Below are 26,265 nucleotides of genomic sequence, written 5' to 3'. Positions count from 1 at the left end.
GAGTTGGAGGAAGGGCACTTGGGGTGGTTTCACAAACTTTGAGTTGCAAAGTAATGTCATTGAAGGCTGAAACATAGGGGAGATTGTGGAAAAGGGATAAGCATTTCCAACATATACTGTTTTTAAAAAAGTAAATAAAAAGTGGTCTAGTTACTGTCCAAAGTTGGATATTGTCACATACAGGAAAAAACAAAGCAAAACAAAATTCTGATAGAACAACGTCCCATATTAGAAGAAAATGCTGTCCAAATATTCCTAATATGCCAAACAATATGTTTTATAACCAAATGGAGTCAAAACACTGCACAGTTTGTTTTAATAAAGTGTCCTTCCTATCTTGATATTTATCACAGTGAGACCTTTGTCACAGATAAACCTGGATAATGGCATCACTCTTAAGTTGTGTGAGTATACATGAGCTGCAAGGCTTGTATTTTGCCATAGTATCATCTACAGCTCCATAAATACTACTAGGATTTTGACCAGCTGCTGGGCACCAATGTATTGAGGAATACGGAAAGACTGATCACGTGGGGCAGTCTAATGAGCATTTCTGAAATGGCAGATACCACAGAACAAAGTCTTTTCCTTCTCTACCCCCACCCCACCCTGTTATTTTGAAGAAGAAAAAACAGAAGGCAGCAGTGTGTGTGTGAATGATTAGGCATGTACTATATTACACAGAATTTACTGAACAGTCAAGTAGTTACTAAATTTTACTGAGTTTACTAAGTTACTAGTTACTAAGGTTCTTGAAAAATGACTATCAGACTTTGAAAACCTGGTATCACTGGATCATGTTCAAAAATTTTGTTGAATTAACATTAACTAAAAAGGTTTTTAAATTGGATTTTGAATAAATGTGCAATTAATTGTTACTGTTGAATTTTACTGTTACTATCTTCCTTCCGTCGTGCAAACCGCCCAGTCACATGACCTTCCCAGCCACGCCCTCCAAGCCATGCCCACAGAACTGGCAGTAAAAAATTTGAATTCCACCACTGGGTGGGGGGCACCGAGGATCAGTTTGTAGCACCAAGACAGCTATAGACTGAACCACTGCTCTAAACAAATGATATAGTCCTCATTTAGTAACCATTCCTTTGAAGCTACAATTGAAGGCACTGAATAAAGATGACTTACATTTCATCCTCAACAAAGTTGCCATTGTTGCAGTGTCCCTGAGATTATGTGCTCGCCACATGTGAACTTCTCTGCCTGTTTCCCACAAGCAAAGTAAATAAGGAGATGGGCAGGAAGTCAAGAGTCCTAGTCACTTGCTTAGTGAGGTCCTGTACTCCTCACTTAACATTCACAACAGGATTGTTGTTGCTAAGCAAATGCAGTCACATAACATCATACTTTATGATCACATCCCTTAGCAATGGGCATTCGGGTCCCTATTACCATTGTTAAGCATGGACTACCTGCAATTTGTCTGTTGAAGGCAGTTCATATTCCTATCAGTTCCTGCTTGTGGGAAAACTGCCCACCAACTCTGCAAAGGGGGGGGAATCACTTTTTGGGGATCAGTCTTATGTTAAGCTGATGTGCATTCTGAAGCACATCATTATTCAACAGAAATAGCTTAAGAAGAATTCTTCAGCTAGAGTTAACTGAGCATTTTGATATCCTGTCATTCAATATTATATAATTGTCTTCAAGTTGCTCAGATGACATTATTATAAGGGAACATAGGCACAGCTCCTTAAACCAAGGGATTATTTTTCAAACCTCATCTCCCCAGAAAGTCTCACCTCTGAAGTTCTTCCATTTGCCACCTGCTGTGCTTCCTTTGATCCATTTGCCAAACTGCATGGAGCACATCCACTTCTTCCCATCTTCCGGACTCATGAGATCAGGAGTCAATTTACAGATCATCAGATCCACAAAATGAATTTTCAAATCTTCCAGTGACATCCTATGATTAAAGAAATAAAAGGCCCCACCTTGTTTTATGACCAGATAGGTAAATCAGGAACTTACTCTTTTTTTAATCACCTGTCACCTTGTCTAATTAGCATTGACAAAGCGGATAGGTAATGCAGATTTGAGTAAAATGCCTGACATATCATTAGTGCTGAAGCATGAATATGAGTGCAAGAGTGAAAAGGCAAGAGCCACAAAATTTACCTGGGGAATGTTATTTGTTAAAAAGCATAGCATTAAAATCTATGTTGATATTGCCACCTAGTGGTAAAATCTTATAGCATGAAACCATGGAACAAATAGCTTTCTGACACTATAGTTATGGAGCATGTGTGAACATTTGTGCATATGCATAAAACCATTGTGCATATTAAATGCTTGTGTGAAATGTATGCATGTGATTACATATGTGGTGACAAGTATGAATGTATATGGAAACTTGTGACAAGCTTTGTGCTTTCATAAATGGCCCTTTTTAAACCAAACATAAACTACTTGCAAAAATTTCATTGATATAGGTTGGAATAAGATGTGTCTGATTTTATAAAAGATTTTAGATTCAAATCTCATCTTATCTCATCCAAACTCCATATAGGAAATGCAGCAATAACAGTAACTAGTCCACCACTTTCTGAGACTACACCAACTCTTATAGTTGGGAAGTGCTTCTAATATTTAATGAGGAATCTGTATCTCTGCAGTTTCTTACCATTAATTTTAAGCCTCCATTCTGGAGTAATGGAAAACAAGTTAGCTTCATCTTTTGCATAACTCTTTGGCAGTTTCAAGATAGCTGCAATAAAGCTTTTTGAAGTGGTATATAAGAATAAGTTCTATTGCTATCTTAATGCTTTATTTTGCGAACACATGTGGGAAGCCACACCCTCCCAGAAGAATTAAATATTTTAGGAAATATTAAAAGGCATAATATTGTATTTCCCTAAAAGAAAAATAGAGAAGCTCTTGGAGACAGATGTAGCAGGCGGGGAGGCATGCAGGGCGAGCAAGTGGTGATCAGGCAGTGAGTGGGCAGGCAGGTGGGGCAAGCAAGCAGCGAGGAGGCAGGTGAGGCTGGCAGGGTGAGCGGGCAGGTGAGTCGAGAGAGCACGGCGAGCGAGTGACAACCAGGCAACTGGGCAGGGGAGCAGGGCCAACCAGAGGTCATTACCAGTTCAGCAAATTAGGCCAAATTTCCCCTACCAGTTTGCCCAAACTGGTGCAAACCAGCTGAATACCACCCCTGATTTCTGATTGCTAGAACTTAGGGTATCCTGGATTGAGTAAACCTATTGTGGCTGTGAAAAGGTTAGATGAAGCAGTTCAACTGGAAAGTGATTCAAATGAAGCACGTCACTGGAGAAAGTTTGTGATATTCACCCCATGAGGGATGGGGCAACAGACCTGCAGTCTGATACCCATTTTCCCTTTTTCATCTTTCCCTGTTTCAGCCCCACCACTTCTATTCAGAGGCACAAACTTAAATGAAGAAGATTGTTCAAAATAATACCGGTACTGAGCAAAAGCATCTGGGAAAAGAATAGATTGAAAGACATAGCCATTTATTATTTCATGAAAGTACCAGAATTCTCCATCATCGGAATTTCTTCGTAGCAAAATCTTCTCTTTGGGGCTGAGCAGCTCCCATTTTCCAGAGCTAAAGTAAAATGAAAAAAAGATGTTCGTAAAACAGAGCTCACTCAGTTTTGATGCATTAAGAATTATAGGTTCAGTGAAGGTCTGAACTCTCAGGAAACACATTCAGTTCAGAAAGAGCTTCTGCTGAATTACAGCTTTCTCTGGACACCCAAAATTTACCTATTCTCATTTCTCCAGCCCTAAATTAATGGGGCATGTTTATTTGCCTGATATATAATGTTTAGGTGGAAAATTGCATTACAAAATTCAGAGGATATTGAATTTTCAGATAATACCTGAAATTTGGCTGATTTTTTACTGGGAATCCCCATTTACCTATGGTACTTGGGACCAGCTACTCTATTACTAAATATTGTGGTTATAAGGCATGAGGTCAGGCAACCATGCCAATTTACAACAGCAATTTTATCAGCCCCAGTTGCTCTTCTTAGGCAAATACATGTGATTGCCATTTGCGATCTCCCGCCAACTTCCCTATTGACTTTGCTTGTTAGAAGTCAGCACTGAAAGTCACAAATAGTGATCATGTGACCAAGAGCTGGGTTGTTCCCGGTGCAGCCCAGATCGGGCGAACCAGTAGTAGCGGCGGTGGGAGGCTCCGCCTACCCCCTCAGACATTTCTGTGCATGCACAGAAGTGTTGCGCGGGAGAGCGCCCGAACCAATAGTAAAAATATTAGCAACCCACCACTTATGTGACCCTGGGACACTCTGATGTCATAATTGTGAGCCAATCACTGACCACCTGAATCTCAATCATTTGACCTCAAGGACATCCACAACTATGATGACTCATTCAGTACTTCATACAGTTGCTGAATGAGTGGATGTTAAACAGTACAATTTAAATTTAAATGTAAAAATGCAATTTAAATTTAAACGTGAAAAAATACATAACTTATAAAATTCAATGTTTTCCCTCTTCTTTTATCTTAGTTAATCCTCAAAATGTTTTTGCATATAAAGAAGAAACCTTAAATAATGTTTTAAAGAGAAGTCAGCTGATTTACTATGTAAATTTACTTTCTATGGATTTCTCACATATATTATTGTTAATATACAGGATCATTTTTACATAGTTAGTGCATTAACATTCTGTTAAAGTACAGATAAATTTATTGCTTTGCTATTATTAATTCTATATCTTTAAATCAACAAATAAATACTACTATCACAACTAAAAATCAGTGCTATCAAGGAAAACTTTATCCGAAAAAGATTCACTTCCTATGGATTTTCTCAGCCCCCATCATAACTGCTTATAGAAGTTGCTGGTATTCTCACTTTTGATCAAGACATATTTAAAAGTCTCCAATTAATTTGGGCTATTGAAGTTCCTCCTAAATAAATGGCAGTCCTGAGATTTTAATCTATCTTGGGTGAAACCAAGGAAAGTTATAAAGTTTCTTTTTCATACAGCTGCACCACCATGTTTTATTTTCTGGTCTTTGGTGTAATGTGTTTAAGGTTCACCCAAGTTCAGTTCCACTAGTGCTGTCTGATCTTTCAAAACAGCTCAGTGTTGTGTTCTAACTGATGACCTTGTCTGTGTTAATCTCTGCCTGCGGGTGGCATTGAGGTTGCATCCATCTGAAGTGTCACTTCATTTTGCTGTAAGGACTCACCTGTCACTCCAATCCCCTTTCCACTCAACTTTTCCCCAGGGATTTCTTAGCCTTACTAAATTTTCAGGTCCATGTTTGCATGTCACCTTTGGGAAACAATAAGAGATTGGTACAGTAAGAATTATTCTTCAACTTTTCATTGCTTTGGGTAACTATAACGTTCTAAGTAAGATACAAGATATCAGTATGGGTTTAGTAAATACTGAGTAACTTGTTGCCTCAATATTTGCAAGGGCATTCAGGTTCCATAAGTCCAATTTTGTCTTCTGCCAGGTTTTGATCCATTAATAAATAGTTTGCCATTTACCAAAAGAAGCCAAATGTACAGGCGACGTACTAGAGAACTGGGAAGAAGGCTATGGTTCTGACTTTAAAGAGGATAATCTACATTAGAAGGGGTGCCCCGTCTAAAATACAAAGATAAAGAACCATAGAGAGAGCTATGAGGAATCTGAAGTTGCCCATCAATATTCAACATTGGAACTATAGACTGTACACAGAAATAATCTAATTCTAGTCTTCTTTACCACAGTGAGATATATTTGTAGTATCTATTATTCAGCATACTAACCACCTGGCTGATTTCACATGCCATGCTAGGTTAAAATGTGGTTGGGTGGCTTGCATTCAGTATGCAAAGTGGAAACTAGATATAGTGCAGTGGTGGGATTCAAAACATGTTTACTACCGGTTCTGTGGCCATGGCTTTGTGGGTGTGGTGTGGCTTTGCGTGTGTGGCTTTGTGGGCATGGCAGGAGAAGGTTACTGCAAAATCCCCATTCCCTCCCCACCACACTAACATGCTTTCCAGCTCTGTTCTCCTGTTTAGGAGATCAGCTGGGAGGCAAAGGGGCGGGGCCAGCCTATTTGCCAGTTCTCCGAACTACTCAAAATTTCCACTACCAGTTCTCCAGAACCTGTCAGAACTGGGTGAATACCACCTCTGATATAGTGCATGCGCTCAGTATTTTGGCCATGTGATTTTTAAAAGAAAACACTAGACCCCCTCTATTTCCCACTGTCCTCATTTTAGCAAGATCAAATTTCCTCAGCTTAGCTTAGCTACTGTCAGCAGAGCTCATGAATAGTTACTGCTTTTGATGTACACAAGAGGCTAGCTATTACTCTTCTATCTTTTATTCATGCCATTAAAGGGAATATGGTAAAGCAGCACCGCAGCTGCCTCTGTGCCTTCACAGGTTTTGCAAAATATCATTCATAGCTTTGGTCTCTATGTGACAGCCCTACAAAGGTTTTTGTGCTTCCCCAGCCCCTTCCTCATTACTGTGAATTTTCAGTCAGTTAAAATTGAAGTTAGTGATTCTAAGTCTAGCTAAGGTAAGAGGAAGGGGGGATTCAGCTTATAAATAAATCGGTTGCGGTTGGTCTAAGAAAAATGCAGGTTTTTGTCTAGTGTTTTCTGCTTTGCTCTAGTCCTTTCCCTGCTCCAGGTGCAGGCCCAAACATATTCCTTAAAGAATATTCTCTAAGAATCTTTTTTGTCTTTTGCTGCTGAACATCAGCTTCAGAATTGTTCTTCATTTTGAGGTAGAAAATGTACACCAAGATCATCAAAGTATAAGTTCTTAAACTGGCATCATACTATTGTTTTTAAAAAGCTCCACTAAACTCTTCCTTGAAGCTTAAGAAAAGTCTTAAGTTTTCATACTACCTGGATGGTATGAAAAGTTTTCATACCACCCATCTCAACATTGCCTTCCCACTTGCATTAGTGCCCCTACTACAGTGTCCTTTGGCGTACAAAAAATATTAAATCTGGCCTTCAGTCACCAAAAGGTTGTAGGTATAGCAAGCTAAACAACAACAGATAACCAGAAATACAAAATGAAAGCCAGAAAATCAAATAGTCAGGTGTGAGTCAATAAAGATATGCCATATTTTCAAAATGATGAACTGTTGGCTTCATTCACTGCTTAAAAATGCTAAATACACAGCTTATTTCTAAATTTCTTCCTTGTCATGTTAAGACAGAAGGTAAGAATATAAACCCATTAAGGAAACCATGTTTGGAATTATCAAAGCAAGCGTGCGCTTACCTTTCGAATGCCAGTCACAGCATAGGCGTGACCAGCCACTAAGCCATTCGCTAGGACCCTTGTTGGCTGTAGGAAAAACAAAATCAACATATTTCACCATGCTGTGAACTATTTTCTTCCTGCCTAGTGGAACCAATACAGTTTTAAGAGAAAACAACAGGTAGTTGGTCCATTCTGAATATTTGTAAGTAGCTTGAGCTAAACTCCCCACTAAACTTTCTGCAAACTATTGTGAAATTATGGGGATGATTCAGTTGCTGGATAAAAAATGTTCATCTTAGAAAAAAAATTTAAAAATTGCTGAGCTGCAGCATAGTGCAGTAAAAGGAAAATAGCAGCAATATCTTTTATCTCCACATATGAAATCATCAAAATATGATTTTAAATAAATTACGTATTTGTATAGAACTGTGATAGGAAACCTATGGCACGTGTGCCACTGGTGGCATGTGGAGCCCTTTCTGTGGGCATGCAAACTGTAGCCCAGCTCAACTCCACATGCATGCATGCGTGCCTCCTGCCAGCCAGCTGATTTTTGAGTCTTTGCTGCTCATGCGGGAGATACATGGACATGCACAGAGGGTGCAGGGGTCATGTGCACATGCAGGAGACACAAATGCATGCACGGGATGGGGGGTCCTGCATGCATGCATGGGATCAGGGGGTGTGGTGCCCCCCATGTCCCATTTTTGATCACAGGAGGCTTCAGGGAGGCCTTCTAGACCCAGAATGGGGCACAGGGAGTGTCACACGTGCATATGTGGAAGGAGAGCATGGGAGGGTGTTGCGGGTGCATGCACAGGGGGGCATGGCATGCAGGGGGTGTCGCACACACATTGCATTATGGGTGTGGGCGTGTGTGGGCATGTTGTCAAGCGTGCACGCTTTCAGCACGCGAGGAAAAAAAGGTGAGCCATCACTGATATAGAATACAATACAATTTATATAACTCCTTCCAAAATGTTTCTAAGACAGATGGGGCTATAGAAAAGATACTCTTAAATGAGAAATAATTTATGTCTTTCATTAATGCAAGTGTTTTAGGCTTTTTTTCTCCCAAAGTTCTTATAAAGTGATTCATATTCATCTTATTCTTTTTTAATACTATTTTTTAGGGGACATTTGTGCTCTTAAAAGAAGGCACCAAAAATCTTGTTTTTCATCTCCTTTATTAGAATAATCTCTTTTATCACATAATGTTCTTTGCTGGGCAGCTAATAGAGGAAATGTCTCACTTACTTCAATAAATGACATATAGGGAACTACAGGAGAATTTTTTTAAAATAATAATGTGAGAGAAAAGAAAGAAAGCTCTTACCCCTGCATGAGTCTGGCACCCCATGAGCGAGCTGCTGTAGGTTGCTCTTATCAAGATGTCCCAGAGATCAGGTGATGCATCAGCCAACTTTATTGTCATATTAACTCCCCCTGTGAAATCTACCAGCGCTTCCGACACTTGCCCAATCTGTAGATCTTCATAAGAACCACACAGCCTGCCAAGAGAATTTTGCCAGGTATTTTAAAAAATGGATGTTAGACTATAACAGGGCTCATCAACCTTAAACCCTCAAGGAGCCACAAAGGTCGCAACCGGAAGCCCCCCGTTCAATTCTGGAGCTGATTGGAAGTCCAGTTCTCCCACCATAGAGTCTCCTCCTAGCATGGCATCCTTTTTCTTCTATCTATCCAAACCAAAAGCCCTATCAATTGTGGAGCCGACCAATGACAGGGAGCCTCAGCAGAGGGATGAAAGAGCCATATGTGGCTCCAGAGCCACAAGTTGCCAACCCCTGGACTATTATAACAATAGATTTTAAATAGACTGAATAAGATCCATAATAGAATGCTAGGGAAATCACATACTTGGCATAAGCTTTTTCCAGAAGAGCTCCCCAGAATAGGTTCTTATTAGCAGAAGAAAGAAAAACAAGCTGACCAGCTTCATTTACTGGTAGTCGATCATCTACTACAACATCAATCCATTCTCCAAAATGCCAGAACTGAAAAAAAGGGAAGGGAAAACACAATGATCATGCTCCTATTTCAAAGACAGAGAAAGGGCATTATCTAATCCTGCTCATTGGTGATCAAACCATAACTGCTGGAAAGTATAAGTGAACTTTTTGCAACAGTAATAGGATAATGATCAAAACAATAATGTTTGAAGAGATGAGTTCGGGTTATATGAAAGTCAGATGGATCTCCAGGATCTGAAGTGATAAGGAGAAGCATGCATTTGATAGAATTAAAGCACTTCAGATGAAAAGATTTTTCTTGCTTGAAAAAGTTAAGTATCCAGACTACATAATGTTTTTGATTTGTTTCATGGGATAATATGGTCATTTTCCTCCTTGCAATAATAATCCTTATCACAATAATCTCACATGCATCATTGTGCAAATGAGATATGTATTATGTAATCTGCACCTACTATTTCACATGACTAATATAGCATGGTACATAAGTCGTGTCATTCACACAATGACATCATGACACATATTTTCCCTCTATTTTATTATTCCCTTGTGCAAAGGCCCATATCAATGGCAATTCCTATCCTAAACCTCTAAAGAGAACTACGTTGATGAAGGCTAATTCATATATTGACAGAACTGCCTGAATTATTGATTACATTTACAGAAATCTGACATTTTTACTGTTAGGATGTTTCATCAGATAGCTGTACCGAGAATTATGCTCACCTTGAAATGAAATATTCCAGCATATTTCTTCCTCTCAAAGCTCTGGTTTCGTGGTACCACATTAAATAAAATGTCTTCATGAAATGTTAATGCTTCCACTGCAGCCAAAAACCAGCAGTTCTCTGTGCCAAAATTAAGGAAAACAGACGGTGACCTAAAAACTGTTTGTTCACCTTATTTCAGGCACTAAATAGAAGGCAGTATACATTTAGGTATTTATTACTTGTATAATTAACCAGGAACTGACTAATAGAGGCCAAATGTAGCTTAGTGCCATATTCTGTAGAATGCATTTCATCTTCAGTAGTAAATTTGTAACTGAAGCTTAGGTTAGAAAGCAGACCTTTTATACTTCTAGTGAAATTTTATTTGGTTATTCAATTTGTATAACTGCCCATTTCATATCTGGACAGCTCACACAATTAACTTACAAAAAATTTCTTTTAAAATTGCATGTTTGTTCCATTTGCATATATTTATGGTTGTGTGGTTGACTTTATATTTTTATTTTTATATTTTTTATTGCTGGAGAAATCCCAAATGGGCAGCAAAATGTCCTTTACTTAAATTGGAGCAATTGGTTTTAATCTGCCTTATTTCAAGTCAGAACCTTCCATGAAATTTAATTATTTTTCATAGGCTAACTTTTCCGAAAATTTCATCTAAAAAATGTATAGCCATTTAAGCTTATACTGCACATATACCAAATAAGTAGAGGCAGAATTCTAATAATTCCAAATATAGGCTACATAGCTCAATTTGGAGCAGCCTATTTTCTGCCCAGGGACGTGCAGTCACTAGAGGCAGGGGAGGCGTGGCCTCACCAGTCATGAGGAAAAGGAATTTTTTTTAAAGAATAATAATTAAAAAGGCCAAAGTAGTTGCTTCCAGACTCCAAGTCACAGTGACTTTGAGTCTGCTTAGTGTTTGATTTGATATTTTTTTTATTTGATTTTATTGAAATTTGTAGGCCGCCCTTTTCCCTGAGGGGACTCAGGGCGGCTCACATAAAATCAAGGGAAGGGGAAATACAAACAGTAACATAGACACATATAATAAAAACAATAGGCAACATGCATTCATCATTCGGGAGGGGCAACTATCTTTATCCCCAGGCCTGACGGGCTAGCCAGTTCTTCAAGGCTGTGCGGAAGGCCTGGACGGTGGTGAGGGTACGAATCTCCACGGGGAGTTCGTTCCAAAGGGTCGGGGCTACTACTGAGAAGGCCCTCCTCCTTGTGGTTGCCAGCCGACACTGGCTGGCCGATGGAATACGGAGGAGGCCCAATCTGTGTGATCTAATTGGTCTCAGGGAGGTAATTGGCAGAAGGCGGTCTCTCAAGTATCCAGATCCACTACCATGCAGGGCTTTATGGGTGACTAATAGCACCTTGAAGCGCATCCGGAAATCGACAGGTAGCCAGCGCAGCTCGCGGAGGATAGGTGTAATGTGGGTGAACCGCGGTGCACCCACAATCGCTCGCGCGGCCGCGTTCTGTACCAGCTGAAGACGCCGGATGCTCTTCAAGGGCAGCCCCATGTAGAGCACATTGCAGTATTCCAGCCTAGAGGTCACAAGGGCCCGAGTGACTGTTGTGAGTGCCTCCCGATTCAGGTAGGGTCGCAACTGGCGCACCAGGCGAACCTGGGCGAATGCCCCCCTAGCCACAGCCGTCAAGTGATGGTCAAACGATAGCTGTGGATCTAGGAGGACTCCCAAGTTGCGAACCCTCTCTGAGGGGTATAGAATTTGACCCCCCAGCCTGAGAGATGGAATATTGGTGGAATCTTTGGGAGGGAAACACAACAGCCACTCGGTCTTTTCTGGGTTGAGCACAAGCTTGTTAACCCTCATCCAGTCCATAACAGCCTCCAGGCCTCGGTTCATCACGTCTGCCGCTTCATTGAGTTGGCACGGGGCGGACAGATACAATTGAGTATCGTCCGCATATTGGTGGTATCTGATCCCGTGCCTGCGGATGATCTCTCCCAGCGGTTTCATGTAGATGTTGAATAGTAGGGGGGATAAGACCGAGCCCTGAGGCACCCCATATGTTAGGGGCCTAGGGGACGATCTCTGCCCCCCCACTAACACCGACTTGAGCACAACTGTAGGAGGAGGCTAGAGAACTATGGGCCTCCTTTGCATAAGGAATTTTTCGCCTTTTAAGAGTTAAGCAAGGATTAAAAAGCAAAAAATTTCGTATGCAAAGGAGGCACGTGATTCTCCCGCCTCCTGATCTGGGAGCAGCGAATCATGCCTTGCAATTGAGCGACTGCGCAATCTAGCAGCAGGAGCCTTGCTTGTAAAATGCGCCTGGGTTGGAAAAGTTCATGCTCTGAGCAAGTTCAACTCTCCACTTTGCATCACGGGAGCCTCCAAGAGCAGAACCATCTATAGTCAGAAGACTTAGAGGTGTCTTATTTCAAAAACTCTCCCTTAAGAATGATTAAGTGTGCATTAAGACATTATTGTTATTATCATCCCCGACATGGGAAATTAAAGCAATCTGCATATGGAAGCCACTTGGGAGTTTATGGCCAACAAACATGGTAAGCGAATATGAGGCTACTGAGAAGTAAAGCCCACAGACTTAACTGCTGGGCTGGCTGCAGGCCGGGGCAGCGGGCGGGCGGTGGCCTCGGCTGTGGCGGGGCACTTTGCATCACGGGAGCCGCCAAGTGCCTTTGCTGCAGACCCAGGTATGGTGCTGGGCTGGCTGCAGGCCAGCACCATACCCGGGTCTGCAGCAAAGGCGCTTGGCGGCTCCCGTGATGCAAAGCACCCCGCCGCTGCCAAGGCCGACATTCACGCTGCCACCGATGCTGCCACTCGGGCACTTTGCCTCACGGGAACTTCATCGGCCGCCGCTGCCGCTTCCTCCACTGCCGCCACTTTCCCCTCTGCCCAGTGCCACATCGTCTACTGGTCCTTCTCCCCGCACCAGCCCTTCCCCTCCCAGTAGCTTCTCCTCCTTTAAATCTCTTTTTGCCCGCTGTCAAGCCGCTTTTTTTCTTTTTGCCTCACCAGCCGGCTTCACGTCACTGTTTCTGCCAGACCATTCCAAGTTAGAATGGGCTTTTCCCAGAGCTACTATTCTTGAAATAGATCTGGTAGACTAAGCTAAACTTGACACATTCTAAATATTCACACAAAAGACATTCTCTCTTGAAATATTTCTTACCTATCGGTCCTTGACATAGTGCAAGCCTTTTTTTGTTGGTAGAATAAAAGATTGGATTCTTATGCAGCTCCTGCAATATATAGGTATATATAAGCCACTTTAAACCCATACAAGACTATGTTTATACAATGCCTTATTGTATAAATACATTTATAATATTATAAGGGGTTTTGTTTTGCTGTAGTATGAAACATGTTGCAACTCAAGAAAGAAGTGTAACATGGAGAGTTTGTAATCTAGCATATAACCAAGGATCAGCCTAAAATTAAATAAGTGTTTCCTGCCAACATTATAATATCTGATTTAAGACCAGTCCCAAGAAATCAGAATAGTTCTGACCAAGTGACTGTTTTCATTTCTGAATTGAATAAGTCAAAACATAAATACAGTGGCATTTGGTAGTGATGAATATTTAAATGAGAATCAAAAGAAGGCCTAGAAATGTGATGAGCAAACTATTCTTAGGAATCAATGTTAACAGAACATGTTTGTCATATAAACATAAATTTTCAGCCTGTTCATTCTTTCAAAGATAAAGTGGATATATTGTAACATAATTCATCTTTTGTTGATACAGTGCTTATCCCCCGAGCTTTCATAATCAGATAATTGCATTCTTAGTTTCCCTGGCACTACTGAAACTAGTATTATTCTTGTGAGGAAAAATGATGATCACTCAAAACCGCATTTATATGCCCAAGAATAATACATCTACCAACAAGGAAATATCAAGCCAAAATCCAAAGTTAAATAAAACCAAAAATATCAGGCATTTCATGGAAGCTTGACATTCAGACAAATCAACCATCAATGGATATAGATTGTAGACATAAGCCACATGTATACATCATTCAAAAGAGATGATAAAAAAGCTAAGAAGGAAATACAAAGAGCAAAAAAACATCCTCACTACCACCTACAACCAGATAAGGAGGGATTAACATCAGAAAAACAAAGAAAAATAATGTCTTAATCAAACTACCAAGGAGAGAACCATTATCAAAGATAATATTATCAAACATCACTAATTGCAACTTCACAATATTGAAAGAAAAGCAATAATAAAGGGACTGGAAGCTGCATTGTTCACAAAGGGCAAACAAGCAAAGGCAAGCTACTTTAACCTAGCCTAAGCCGAAACTTTAAAAAAAAGAAAAAAAGAATAGCCACTGGAGGTTGTAATGGCTAAATGGAATCTGAACTTCTAGAGATAAGGATAGTTTGTTTAGTTAACAACCCATTAATGAATCAACAGCAAAAAAATTAAAAGAAAAAATGAGGGCAAAGGCACCGCTAGTCTGCAACAGTCAGCCACTGGAAAAGAGAAGTTCAGTTAGAGCAGGCTTAAGAACAGAATAAAGTGCCAGAGTTCATCCTCTCTTAAGGACTTAAGAAGTTTCACATTAAAAAATAGCACTTTTGAATTGACACTAGAAAACACAAGAGTAGGATATATTTGCAATGGGCCGGGAATAACAGGCACAATGTAACCTCCATTTCTGCATTCAGAAAACTGAGCCTCTGGTACAAGCAAGGGGTTGAGTAGAAAGTACAGATCTACCCTGACTGTGGTTCTCTGAAGTATGCAGTTAATAACTTTCTCATTATCTGGTCTTTTTTAAAGCTAAATTATGTGGCCTTGAATTGCAAAGCATGTGTTATACTTCCACAGGTAGTCTTCAACTTATCATCATAATTGAGCAGAGTAAGTATATTGTGCCAGTCTTTAAGCAGGTCATCACATGACCAACACAATTTTACAACTTTTTTTATGGCAATCATTAAGTGAATGGCATGGTTGTTAAGCAAGCCTATTGTTCACAATGGGTGGTTTTTACTGGAAACTGAAAATAAACATTGGTTTCCACAATTTAAATTGTGACTCACAGTCACAAGACATGAGATGTTGCATACAGCCTTAAATGCAGGTTGCTTGGTGAGCTCCCAAAATACAATCATGTGACCATGGGTGGGTATTGGAACTTCAAATCCAGGTCATAATTGTCTTTTTCAGAATCCTTCATAACTTTAAATGGTCACTAAATGACCGGTCATTAAGCAAAAATGATCTTTGTAAAACAAGTCCTCCATACTAAGATTTCAGAAAACCATTTTCTTTTCTTTCTTTTAATAAAATGTTCCTGTAATACAAATTGCATCACTTACATGTGGCCTCTTCCACTGTATCTTTTGGGGCAGTTTCTGGAGCAATGGTCCTGTGCCTATGGATCTCACATCTGCTGGGAAGGACAGGTCTTCAAATAAACACCCTTTCTTCAAGCACTCTGCCAGCAAACTGTGATAGTTCTGTCGGCTAAGCTTATTGGGCTCTGCAAAGCTTTTTGTCTTCAAGGGTCGCCATTGCTGTCGCTTCCTCTTCTGTTGGTGCATGCAAAGTAGCTGCCGAAAAGGCATAACTATGTCACACAGTGTTGTTCTGAATCTGCGTAGTGGTTCTAACTCCCTTTTCCAAAGCTAGATGTTCTTCAATCCAAATTTGACCTGTTTGGAAAGATACCATAAAAAGTGAACAAGTAAATAAGTAAACAAGCAAGCAAGTTCACTCATTCACTTGCTCTATGGCACTTCCCAGGCTATTAAAACATTGTGGGATGTGTCATATTAAGGAAAAAAACTGGGTTAATTTTTCAATGTCACATTTTAAAAAGCAAGCGACAAATCACGTACCCCACCCTAAGTTTCTGGGAGGGAAAGTACAATTCCAAAGAGAAAAGAGATAGCATACAAAGCACATGAAAAACTGCAGAAACAGTCATTTTAATCTGGATTTCTAAAGAATGCCTGACTGGTGTAGATCATGTCATGCTTTGAAAAATGGTGCATATTATTATTAACTCTTCTTTGAAACCACACCAGAATTATTCTGAAACCAGTAAAAAATTATCTAAGCTGGCATATGTTCATGTAGGTCATGTAGATTTCAGAATCAACTTTTACTGAGTAAAAGGAAGGAAACAAGTTGAGCATATAATAAGCCACAGAAATTACAAGTTTATTAAACAAAAATATAGTTTATTCTTATTTAAAACAGAAAGGAAAAAATAGTTTTAACAGCTTTGTATTTTGCAGCTAGATTCCTGACCATACTAATCTTAGCAGTTTTAAAACCAAACATTCCCCATCTCTAGAAAGTGTATTCACAGAATATTTTGCACAGATAATAGTGTGCTTAAGAGTCATTTGATTGTTTTAAGAAAAGTCTTCAGAACATTCTTCAGAATCATAAAATGTACTTTCACATGGTCAATCAAAAATTCCACTTTATCCTTCTTATTAGATATCCTAATTCTTACTTTGAAAATCCCCAGTGAGCTCTTCCTTCCAAGATTAAACTTTTTTTGTATGTGAAGATTTCATTTGGAGTGTTTGTAACCGGGGGGGGTGGGGGGTGGGAAGTGATTCTGAGTTTGACAGCCATATCCTCACTAAATGAGCACTTAGAGCACTTAGAAAATTGCTAGATAAAATGGCCAGTCTCTCAAGACTGTGCTTAGGTATAGATATAATTGAGAGCCGTTTTGTGAAGTGGTTAAGGCACAAGGCTAGAAACCAGAAGATGGTGAGTTCTACCACCGCCTTAGGGATGAAGCCAGCTGGGTGACTTTTGGCCAGTCATTCTCTCTGTTTCAACGAAGAAGGTTTCTGAAAGTCTTGCCAAGAAAACCTCAGGGACAAGTCCAGGCAGTCAATGTATTAAGATTGATTTAAAGGTGACAAAAATATATCAAGAATTAGGTAGATGTGATCATTGCATAATATCCTCCCTAAGCTTGGCAGAATAAGAGAAAAATTGTTGCTTTCTGACTAAGGAAGGACACGTACAATTTCAATTCATCCAGTAATTCACTAGATTTTTACGTCAGCAATTTGCATGATTGTCCCTACTTTGTGCAAAGAACAAGGAGGAGTGAGATTGCATGCCAAGATGTTAGATTTCTCTGCTTGACCATTTGCCAATCCTGTTCTTGGCTGACTGCATGCTTGGCATAATGTGCAGAGCAGAGGTGGGTTCCTACGGTTCAGACCAGTTGATGATGTTACCTGATTTGGGCAATGAAACATCTGCAAGAAAATAACCAAGCTCAGATGGCAGCAAGGACCCCTCATTTCAAACCTGAGCTGCAAATATTCTCCTTTATATGTTATGATCCTGGGCAGGATCACAAAACAAGAATAAAAACATCATGCAAAATAAATAAAAAATATTACAAAATCTCCCAGTTCCCCCAAAGTAAGCATCCTAACCAGTGCCGTGCAGTGAGGTTTATGGCTGGTGAGGCAAGCAGGCAAAAGCCGCCCTATGTCGGACACAGCGCCGGGGCTTTGGAAGGGCTCTACCATACCAAGGGAGAACCCATCTTTCTCCCCTCTCCTACAAAACAGCATCAGAAGGAGAAAGGGGCAGATTATATTAATGAAGACATCCCACACTTAAAGTGGTTCCCCTTAGACAGGAAACGGAAAATGATTATAAACATGCCTGCTGAATGGTCAGCCTCCTCGCTTTAACAGTTTTGGGTTGCCGAAATATTTTTAAAAAGTGCCAGCCTGCGTGCCAGCAGAGGCAGGTAAAACACACACACACACACACACACACACACAAATTACTTACAATAATACAATTACTTACAAATTACCTTAATTTTGAATTCTTCCTCCTCCCTCCGACCCACATACCTTTTCCAGCTGTTTCACAGAGGATTTCAACTCTGCTCTTGTCTGCCATGATGAAAATGTAAAAATGTAAAAGGAAAAAGGCAAGAGCTGCTGAGGTCAGGCTGGGTTAGCTGCTGCCAGAGTCTCCAATGGATGACTCTGCTTAACTATTTTAAAAAGCCTCAAAAAAGTGCCCCCTACAGGAAGAGGCGAGAGAACCACGTGCCGCATCTACATAAGGAATTTTTCGGCTTTTAACCCTTGCTTAACTCTGCTTGAGTGATCATAAAGATAGACTAAATGAGGCACGTGGTTCTCCTGCCTCCTCCTGTAATTTTTTTATAGGCTTTTTTAAATAGTTAAGCACTAAGCAGAGTCATCCACTGTGACTCTGGCAGCAACTACCTCAGCCTTTTTCCTTTTACATTTTTTTCTTTTCATGATGTTTGTTTCTTTGTTTGTTTATTATTTATAGGCCGCCCTTTTCCCTGAGGGGACTCAGGGCGGCTTACAATTTGTGGGGAGGGGAATACAAGACAAGACATGAGACAATACATAAGTAAAAATAGAACACAACATTCATTCATCATTCGGGTGGGGACGGATTAGAATCTTTATCCCCAGGCCTGATGGGATAGTCAGGCCTTGAGAGCTATGCGGAAGGTCTGGACGGTGGTGAGGGTCGTTCCAAAGGGTCGGAGCTACTACTGAAAAGGCTCTCCTCCGCGTAGTTGCCATTCGACACTGACTGGCGGATGGAACTCGGAGGAGGCCTAATCTGTGTGATCTAATAGGTCGTAGGGAGGTAATTGGCAGGAGGCGGTCTCTCAAGTACTCAGATCCACTACCATGGAGGGCTTTATGGGTGGTAAGTAGCACCTTGAAGCGCACCCGGAGATCAACAGGTAGCCAGCGCAGCTCGCGGAGGATAGGTGATGACAGCGGTGAGGCCCTGCCTCCCCTGACTGCACGTCCCTGATCCTAACCCTCCCTTCCAATACATCCCCATTCGATTGACTGGGCTCTAGCCTCACCCCTTCCAGTGTTTGGAGAGGGTGAAGCTAGAGGGTGCATAACCAACTCTTCAAGGCATTCCAGACCATGAAAAGGTGCCTGCCAGATTGCCAGATTGCCAGCTTGCAAGAGGAAAGGTGTTCCACAGAGCAAGCAACAGAGAAGATACCTAAGGCTTGACTATCCTATCTGACCTTGTGGCATGGGCAAATATCCAAAAGCAGAGCCCATCCCTCATATAACCTGGCCATTCAGGGCTTTAAAGGTAATAATCAGCATTTTGAATTGCACCTGGAAAGAAAGCGAAAGCTATTACAGCTCGTTCAGCAACAGTATAATAGGAGCAGACTATGGAGCGCCCAGAAATACTGGTGTACTGCTGCATTGTGGACTAATAGTAAGGTTTAGATGGTCTTCAAGTGCAGCTCATATATACTCTGTTGCAGTAATCTAGCCAGGAAGTGTCCAGGACATGAGTGACAATGAGCAACTACTCCTGTTCCTGGAAAGGGTGTAACCAGCATGCAAGATGAATCTGTGCAAAGTGCCACAATTGAGCTATTTGGCCAAAGACTGAAATAGGTCACAACACTGACAGTAATGCATATTAGTTAAGTCACCTGTGTATCCAATATTCTAAGTTGCTGGTGGTGTGGCATGATACAATTCTCTTTTTCTCTAGGTATAGTTACAAACATGTGCAGTAAGAAAAGTTGTATGGATTTATTTCTCATTTTTCATCTTAAAATGTTCCAACAGTGTTGGAAGCAAACAGAAACTTCTAATTCCGAATAGCAGAATTGGAAGGGACTTTGGAGGTCTTCTAATCCAACCTCCTGCGCAAGCAGGAAACCCTATGCCATTTCAGACAAGTGGCGTCCAATCTCTTCTTTAAAATCTTCAGTATTGGAGCACCCACATCCTCTGAAGGCTAGTCGTTCCACTGGTTAATTGTTCTAACTATAAGAAAATATATCCTTAATTCTATCTTGCTTCTCTCCTTGATTAGTTTCCTTCCATTGTTTCTTGTCCTGCACTCAAGTGCTGAAGTTTTGCTCAGTTCACACTGAGCCTAGAAGTATCTATTCCAAAGTATTTTCAACTCTTATAAGCATTACACCTGATTTTCTTTTTCTCTTCTTCTTCCTCCATGCTTATAGAAGTGCCAGAAGGGCACATCACTTTCTTGACAGAAATCTACTCCCAGGGGACTTCTGAAGGCCTCGTAAAATTAGACCCACTTTGTTGACTGCTCCAAGTATATGTATTCACATAAATCTCAGTTACATTCTGTAGGATAGATTTGCATTAAGTTTTCAATATGTCTAATGAATAAAACCAAATGGTTTTTTAAAAGAAATTGTATCCCTTATTTGTAAAAACAAGATAACTATAAATTACATTACTAGAGAGCTAGATGGATGAATGAGCTGAGAATATTTGCATTTGCTGGATATAGCCACTAATCAAAATAAACTGCTGCTTCACCCTGCGTAAGCTAGAACTTTCAAACTCTACTGAATCAATAGAATATTTCATTAAAGCCACTCGAATTACTGTGTCATTTAAAGAAAAGAGAGCATGTTAGGTTCTGCCAGAGAAATGACAACAAAATAGATATTAGAATGATACCCAATATCATCCATAAATTATAATATTAATATGGAAATATTTCTTTGTCAGTGGAAGATTATTGTTAACTGTATTAAGATATCACTGTCTACAAAATGCAGTGAACTAACAAAATTCCTCTTGAACAAGTACTGACTGGCCACCCAAGAAGAGAAAAGGATGACCTGGACCTTTTGCTATAAATCCAAAGCAATGTGAAAAATCCTCTTAAACATGTAGTCGAAAACTTGCTTTGGGTACAGTCATCACTTTAATTTATAAATTATAAAACTCATTGTCTACAATGGCATATTAGAAAAATGATGGAACAGAATGGAGAAAAGAACATTGCATTATGTCTTAATTGTCAGGAATTATTAATTAAATCAGAATTAATGAAGGGAAAGCATACAAATCAAATGGTTGCTTTGGTTTTAAACCAACAAAATTATGCACATTAGATTTTGTAGTTAAAATCTGACCAGACCCACCTTCCGGCCAGGTGTGAATGGAATATATGACCTGCCGGGAAGAAAGGGGGCCATGAGAGAGGGGGAGGGGTCTACGGGGATAGGGGGAAGTCGGAGCATCCCGGTCATGACTGGGAGGGGCAGATATGGTGGGAGCTGTTGGGCTAGCCATTATCGGGGAACAAGGACTCGCTACATTACAGCGATTGCTTGCTCCAGCCCTTCAGGCTCAACTCAAGGATCTGGTGTCAAAGGAGTTCAGGGCCCCGGTCTCAGGTTGTTGTTGCTAAATGCCAGGTCAGTTGTGAACAAAGCTCCCCTCATCCAAGATTTAATCTGGACGAGGAGGCAGACCTGGCATGTATAACCGAAACCTGGCTGGGCCAAGAGGGAGGTGTTCCCCTCTCAGAAATGTGCCCAGATGGGTTTCAGGTGTTCCACCAACCACGACACCAGTAAAGGGGTGGGGGAGTAGCAGTTATCATCCGAATGTCATTAGTTCCTTGCAGGATCCCTGCCCCAGAGATTGTGGGGTGTGAGTCTCTCCTCTTGAAGTTGGACCTAAGGGTTCAATTGGGCTTGCTGTTGATGTACCTGCCTCCCAGCTGCGTCATGACAGCCCTGCCTGTGCTACGAGTGGCAGTAGCCGGGTTGGCGGTGGAGTTCCCCAGACTTATGGTATTGGGGACTTTAATCTGCCGTCTCTCTGTGAATGCTCTGATGGGGCACAGGAGTTCATGGCTTCCATGACAACCATGGACCTGACCCAGGTAGTTCAGGGTCCAACTCATAGGGTGGGACACACGCTTGACCTTGTATTTCTCTCGGGGCAGTGGAGATGTGATCTTGATTTAAGGGGAACAGAGACCTTGCCCTTGTCATGGTCAGATCACTCCTTGCTGAAGCTTGACTTCAGGACACTACCCCCCCTCCCCCACACTGCAGGGAGGCAGAGCCGACTAAGTGGTTCCGCCCCAGGTGCCTGATGGACCCTGAGGGGTTTCAGAGAAAGCTTGGAGAGATACCTGACTCCCTTGTCCGCAATCCGGCCGAGTCTTTGGTCACTGCCTGGAATAGCGCGGCGGCTGGAGCATTGGATTGGATTGCGCCTTTGAGGCCTCTCCGCGGCAGCGGCTCCAGGAGGGCACCTTGGTTTACCGAGGAACTCCGGGAGATGAAGCGCCAAAAGAGGCGCCTAGAGTGATGTTGGAGGGCTAGTAACTCTGAGTCTGACCGATCACTACTAAGACTCTTTATTAGGACTTATCTAGTGGTGATATGGCAGCAAAATGTGCGCATTTTTCCGCTCTTATTGCGTCCACGGAATCTCGCCCAGCCATCCTGTTTAGGGTGACCAGCTCCCTCCTGAAAGGTGAGGAGGTGGGGGAACCCTTGCAGGGAAGAGCTGAGGAATTTGTTCAGTTTCTGTTGGATAAAATCACTCAGATTCGGACAGACCTGGACTCCGTTTGGGCAATGCCAGCCGAGATGCCGAGGGCTAGTCTTAATCAGATTTTTTGGGATGAGTGAATTTGTCACCACAGAGGAAGTGGACAAGGCCATGGGAGCAATGAGTGCCTCCACCTGTTTATTAGATTAGCTGATTTCAACCAGCAGAGAGGTGACATGAGGCTGGCTCCAGACGATTATCAACGCATCTTTGCAGGAAGGGTTTTTCCCGCAACCATTAAAGGAAGCAGTGGTGAGACCCCTCCTCAAGAAGCCTTCCCTGGACCCAGCTGTTTTGAAAAACTATTGTCCCGTCTCCAACCTTCCTTTTTTAGGGAAGGTTGTTGAGAAGGTGGTGGCGCTTCAACTCAGACAGACCTTGAAAGAAATGGATTATCTAGACTCCTGTCAGTCTGGTTTCAGGCCTGGATACAGCACGGAAACTGCTTTGGTCACCCTGACCAATGATCTCTGGCGGGCTAGGGATAGAGGACATTCCTCTATCCTGGTGCTTCTTGACCTCTCAGCGGCTTTCGATACCATCGACCATGGTATCCTTCTGCGACATCTGGGAGAGGTGGGAGTGAGAGAGACCGTATTACCGTGGTTCTCCTCTTACCTCTCTGACAGGTCACAGTCAGTGTTGGTCAGGGGGCAGAGGTCGACCCCTAGGCCCCTTGAGTGTGGTGTGCCACAGGGTTTGGTCCTGTCCCCCCTCCTATTTAACATCTACATGAAGCCGCTGGGTGAGATCATGCGACAGCATGGGGTAAAGTATCATCAATATGCTGATGATACTCAATTATATCTTTCTGCCCCTTGCCAGCTCAGTGAAGCGGTGGACATGATGTGCCGATGTCTGGAGACCGTTAGGGTCTGGGTGGGGGCAAACAAACTTGTGCTCAATCCCGATAAAACTGAGTGGCTTTCGATGTTGTCCCCGAAGGACTGTTTGGACAGTCCATCCTTAACCCTGGGGGGGAGAAAATTTATGCCTATCAGAGAGGGCTCGCAATTTGGGAGTTCTCCTGGATTCTCAGCTGAAATTGGAACATCATCTGTCGGCTCTGACCAGGGGGGCTTTTGCCCAAGTTCGCCTAGTGTACCAATTGCGGCCCTATTTGGATCGGGATGCGCTTCTAACGGTCACTCATGCCCTTGTCACCTCGAGGCTGGATTATTGTAACACGCTCTACATGGGGCTACCCTTGAAAAGCGTTCGGAGACTGCAGTTAGTTCAGAATGCGGCCGCGTGGGTGATAGTGGGTGCACCGAGGTACACCCACATTACACCTATTCTCCGTGAGCTGCACTGGCTGCCTATTGGTCTCCGGACTCAATTCAAGGTGTTGGTTATCACCTTTAAAGCCCTACATGGCTTAGGGCCAGGATACCTTCGAGACCGCCTGCTGACGCATACCTCCCAGCGACCAGTAAGATCCCATAGATTGGGCCTCCTTCGGGTGCTGTCGGCCATACAATGTCAGTTGGCAGGCCCTTGGAGGAGAGCCTTCTCGGTGGCTGCTCCGACTCTTTGGAACCAGCTCCCCCCGGAAATCCGGACCATACCCACTCTGATGGCCTTCAGAAAAGCCGTAAAAACCTGGCTGTTCCTGCAGGCCTGGGGCTGTTGACCTCACTATTGAGGTCTGGCCCCGACTAGAATTAATTTGATGGATGATTGTTGTTTTAAATTGTATTGTTTTTTATGTTTTTTGTATTTCATTTGTAAGCCGCCTGGAGTCCTTTGGGATTGGGCGGCATATAAAAGTTTTAAATAAATAAAATAAATAAATAATAAATCATGTCACTTGTAAAAATAATCAGATGTCTTTCAAAAATAAACATAAACAGTAACAAAAACACCAAAACTCTCTTAATAGGAACATTCATAAGAGCATGTAGTATTTTGGAAGGAATAGGTTACATGGGCATACATTCTTAGAAGTTATTTTGAGAATAAAATCAGCTAAAAAGAGGCCAGTGAAATACGACGAATAATATAATTTTCCTTACTAGTGCTTGGTGTTTCAAAATTCAGGATTCCTAGCAATGTACTAATTTATTGGCCTAATGAACAATGTATGAAAGACATTATCCATTACCAGATCTCAGAATTCCAGATATATTTTTACTGAAAAGTCACTCTCCCTTCTAAACCTATTTTCCTATTTTAGAAAAAGTGGTTTCATGCAACCTGTAAATCTATATTTTTTGAAACAATCACGAATTGGTAGGAATGTTTTTCACGGGGAAGAAAATGTTGTTTCTTCTCCAGTGCTATTGCCTAACTCTGATCATATCCATAAGCCGACCATGGTTATTTGCCAAATGTAAAGAGATAAAAGATCTAGTCAAAATTCTCCACCATTTTATAAAAACAAAATGTGAGACAAGGAGGCAGTCACCAGGCTTGACAAGTAATGAAGCCAATCTTGCCACAGGAAATATATATATATTTCTACTACTTCATCATAGCACAATATGGGACTTCAATTCTCATAGTTAAAGTAGAGTTTAACTGTAGTATAATTAAATTTTAAAATTAAGTAAAATTGGTTGTAAGTTTAAAAATCACTTCATTTAATTCACAATGCCTTTTATAGTAAAACCTTAGCTGGCAAAACCAATGAAGCTCTATTATTTTAACAGGGTGACTTTTGTCTATACCGTAAAAGACTTACCTTGTCCAAATAACTTATCTTGTCCAAACTAAATCGTGGAAGAGAAGCCTTGTAAATTTTGTGGTCAATTTTGTGATACTAGAACAATACCTTATTTAAACAATTATGATATGCATATACCATATTCTTCTATGTATGTAAGCCTAAGACTACTCACCAAGTTCAGGGAAGATGCCTGTTCAAAAGCTGGGTTCTAAGTGAAGGAGGTGTTGTAATAGTAGAGGTTTTTGACGTTTTGCTGGTCACGTGATTTACCTGAAAGGAACTGTCAGATCATCCAAAAAATGACACACGCTTTGCACACATACAAAAAGGCACTTCCTCCTCTGTTTTTATATAGATATATATATATAAAACTTCTATTAAAACTTTTTAAAAGGAGGGTAAACAACTAACACAACCTAATACTAAGTAGAGGAGAAAAAAAGAAAGCTAAAATGCAAATAAGGCAAAGAAGTAAAAGAAAAAATAATAATAAAGGAAATAAAGATACAATGTGGCTTTTGATAGTCTTTACAGCAGGTATAATTACATCATGATTCTCCTCTTTTTACTTCCTCCTCTGTTTATGGTTTTGTTTTTCCCTTCCAAATCATGAAGGATAAACAGATGACGCTGTGGGTCACACTCATGCCACCGGAATGTGTCTGTATTTTTAATAGAAATCCAGCACATGCTATAAATGTTGATTTTTTTGGGTGTGGGCAGGGGAGAAAGGAGGCAGACTCTCGTCACTTCTTTCCAACATAATGGAAAAAAAATATTCTATACAAATATGAGCACAATTGCACATACAAGTATGAACACCCAGAGATATCTCAGTGCCCAGAAATTAACCAACTGAAGAAAATGTACTAAGTAGAGTCATTGGACAATGTCTGTGAGCAATCTGCCAACTGCAATCTACCAATTGTATGAAGTCCATCTCAACTATTGCTTAATTATATAAATGCCAGAGAATAATTTTGAAGCATTTTTTATTGATTATCCATTTTTTTTTGTTATTCACAACTACAGGTGGAGTGCCCTAAAATTACTCCATGCTCTAAAGGTAAAGGTAAAAGTTTCCCATGTCCAATCATATTCAACCCGAGGCTCCTCTTTGTTTCTTAGCTAACAAGCATTGTCCAAAGAAGACACTTTTGTAGCAATATGGCTAGCATGACTATATGCCAAAGTGCATGAAATGTTGTTACCTTCCCACCAA

At 41.2% G+C, this 26,265-nt stretch overlaps 1 protein-coding gene across 1 annotated transcript in view; it reads right to left on the bottom strand.

Annotated features, from left to right (window-relative positions):
• Positions 1-25,341, bottom strand: part of CAPN14 (calpain 14) — a 58,515-nt gene extending 33,174 nt beyond the window's left edge. The window contains exons 1-10 of the mRNA XM_014053313.2: positions 25,216-25,341; positions 15,320-15,655; positions 13,154-13,223; positions 9,969-10,090; positions 9,130-9,266; positions 8,585-8,759; positions 7,267-7,332; positions 5,210-5,295; positions 3,509-3,583; positions 1,758-1,921 (exon numbers count right to left, since the gene is read on the bottom strand). Coding sequence (XP_013908788.2) covers positions 1,758-1,921; positions 3,509-3,583; positions 5,210-5,295; positions 7,267-7,332; positions 8,585-8,759; positions 9,130-9,266; positions 9,969-10,090; positions 13,154-13,223; positions 15,320-15,568 — 1,144 coding nt within the window. The 5' untranslated portion in view covers positions 15,569-15,655; positions 25,216-25,341. The remainder of the gene's footprint in view (positions 1-1,757; positions 1,922-3,508; positions 3,584-5,209; positions 5,296-7,266; positions 7,333-8,584; positions 8,760-9,129; positions 9,267-9,968; positions 10,091-13,153; positions 13,224-15,319; positions 15,656-25,215) is intronic.
• Between the last annotated feature and the right edge of the window lie 924 nt (positions 25,342-26,265).

This window comes from Thamnophis sirtalis, unplaced genomic scaffold (genome assembly GCF_051295495.1).
Source record: "Thamnophis sirtalis isolate CommonGarterSnake01/CBP01778 unplaced genomic scaffold, rThaSir2_p1.2 scaffold_6, whole genome shotgun sequence".
Taxonomy (NCBI): domain Eukaryota; kingdom Metazoa; phylum Chordata; class Lepidosauria; order Squamata; family Natricidae; genus Thamnophis; species Thamnophis sirtalis.
Note: the sequence above shows the minus strand (reverse complement) of the source record. Positions and strands in the feature narration are given on the sequence as shown.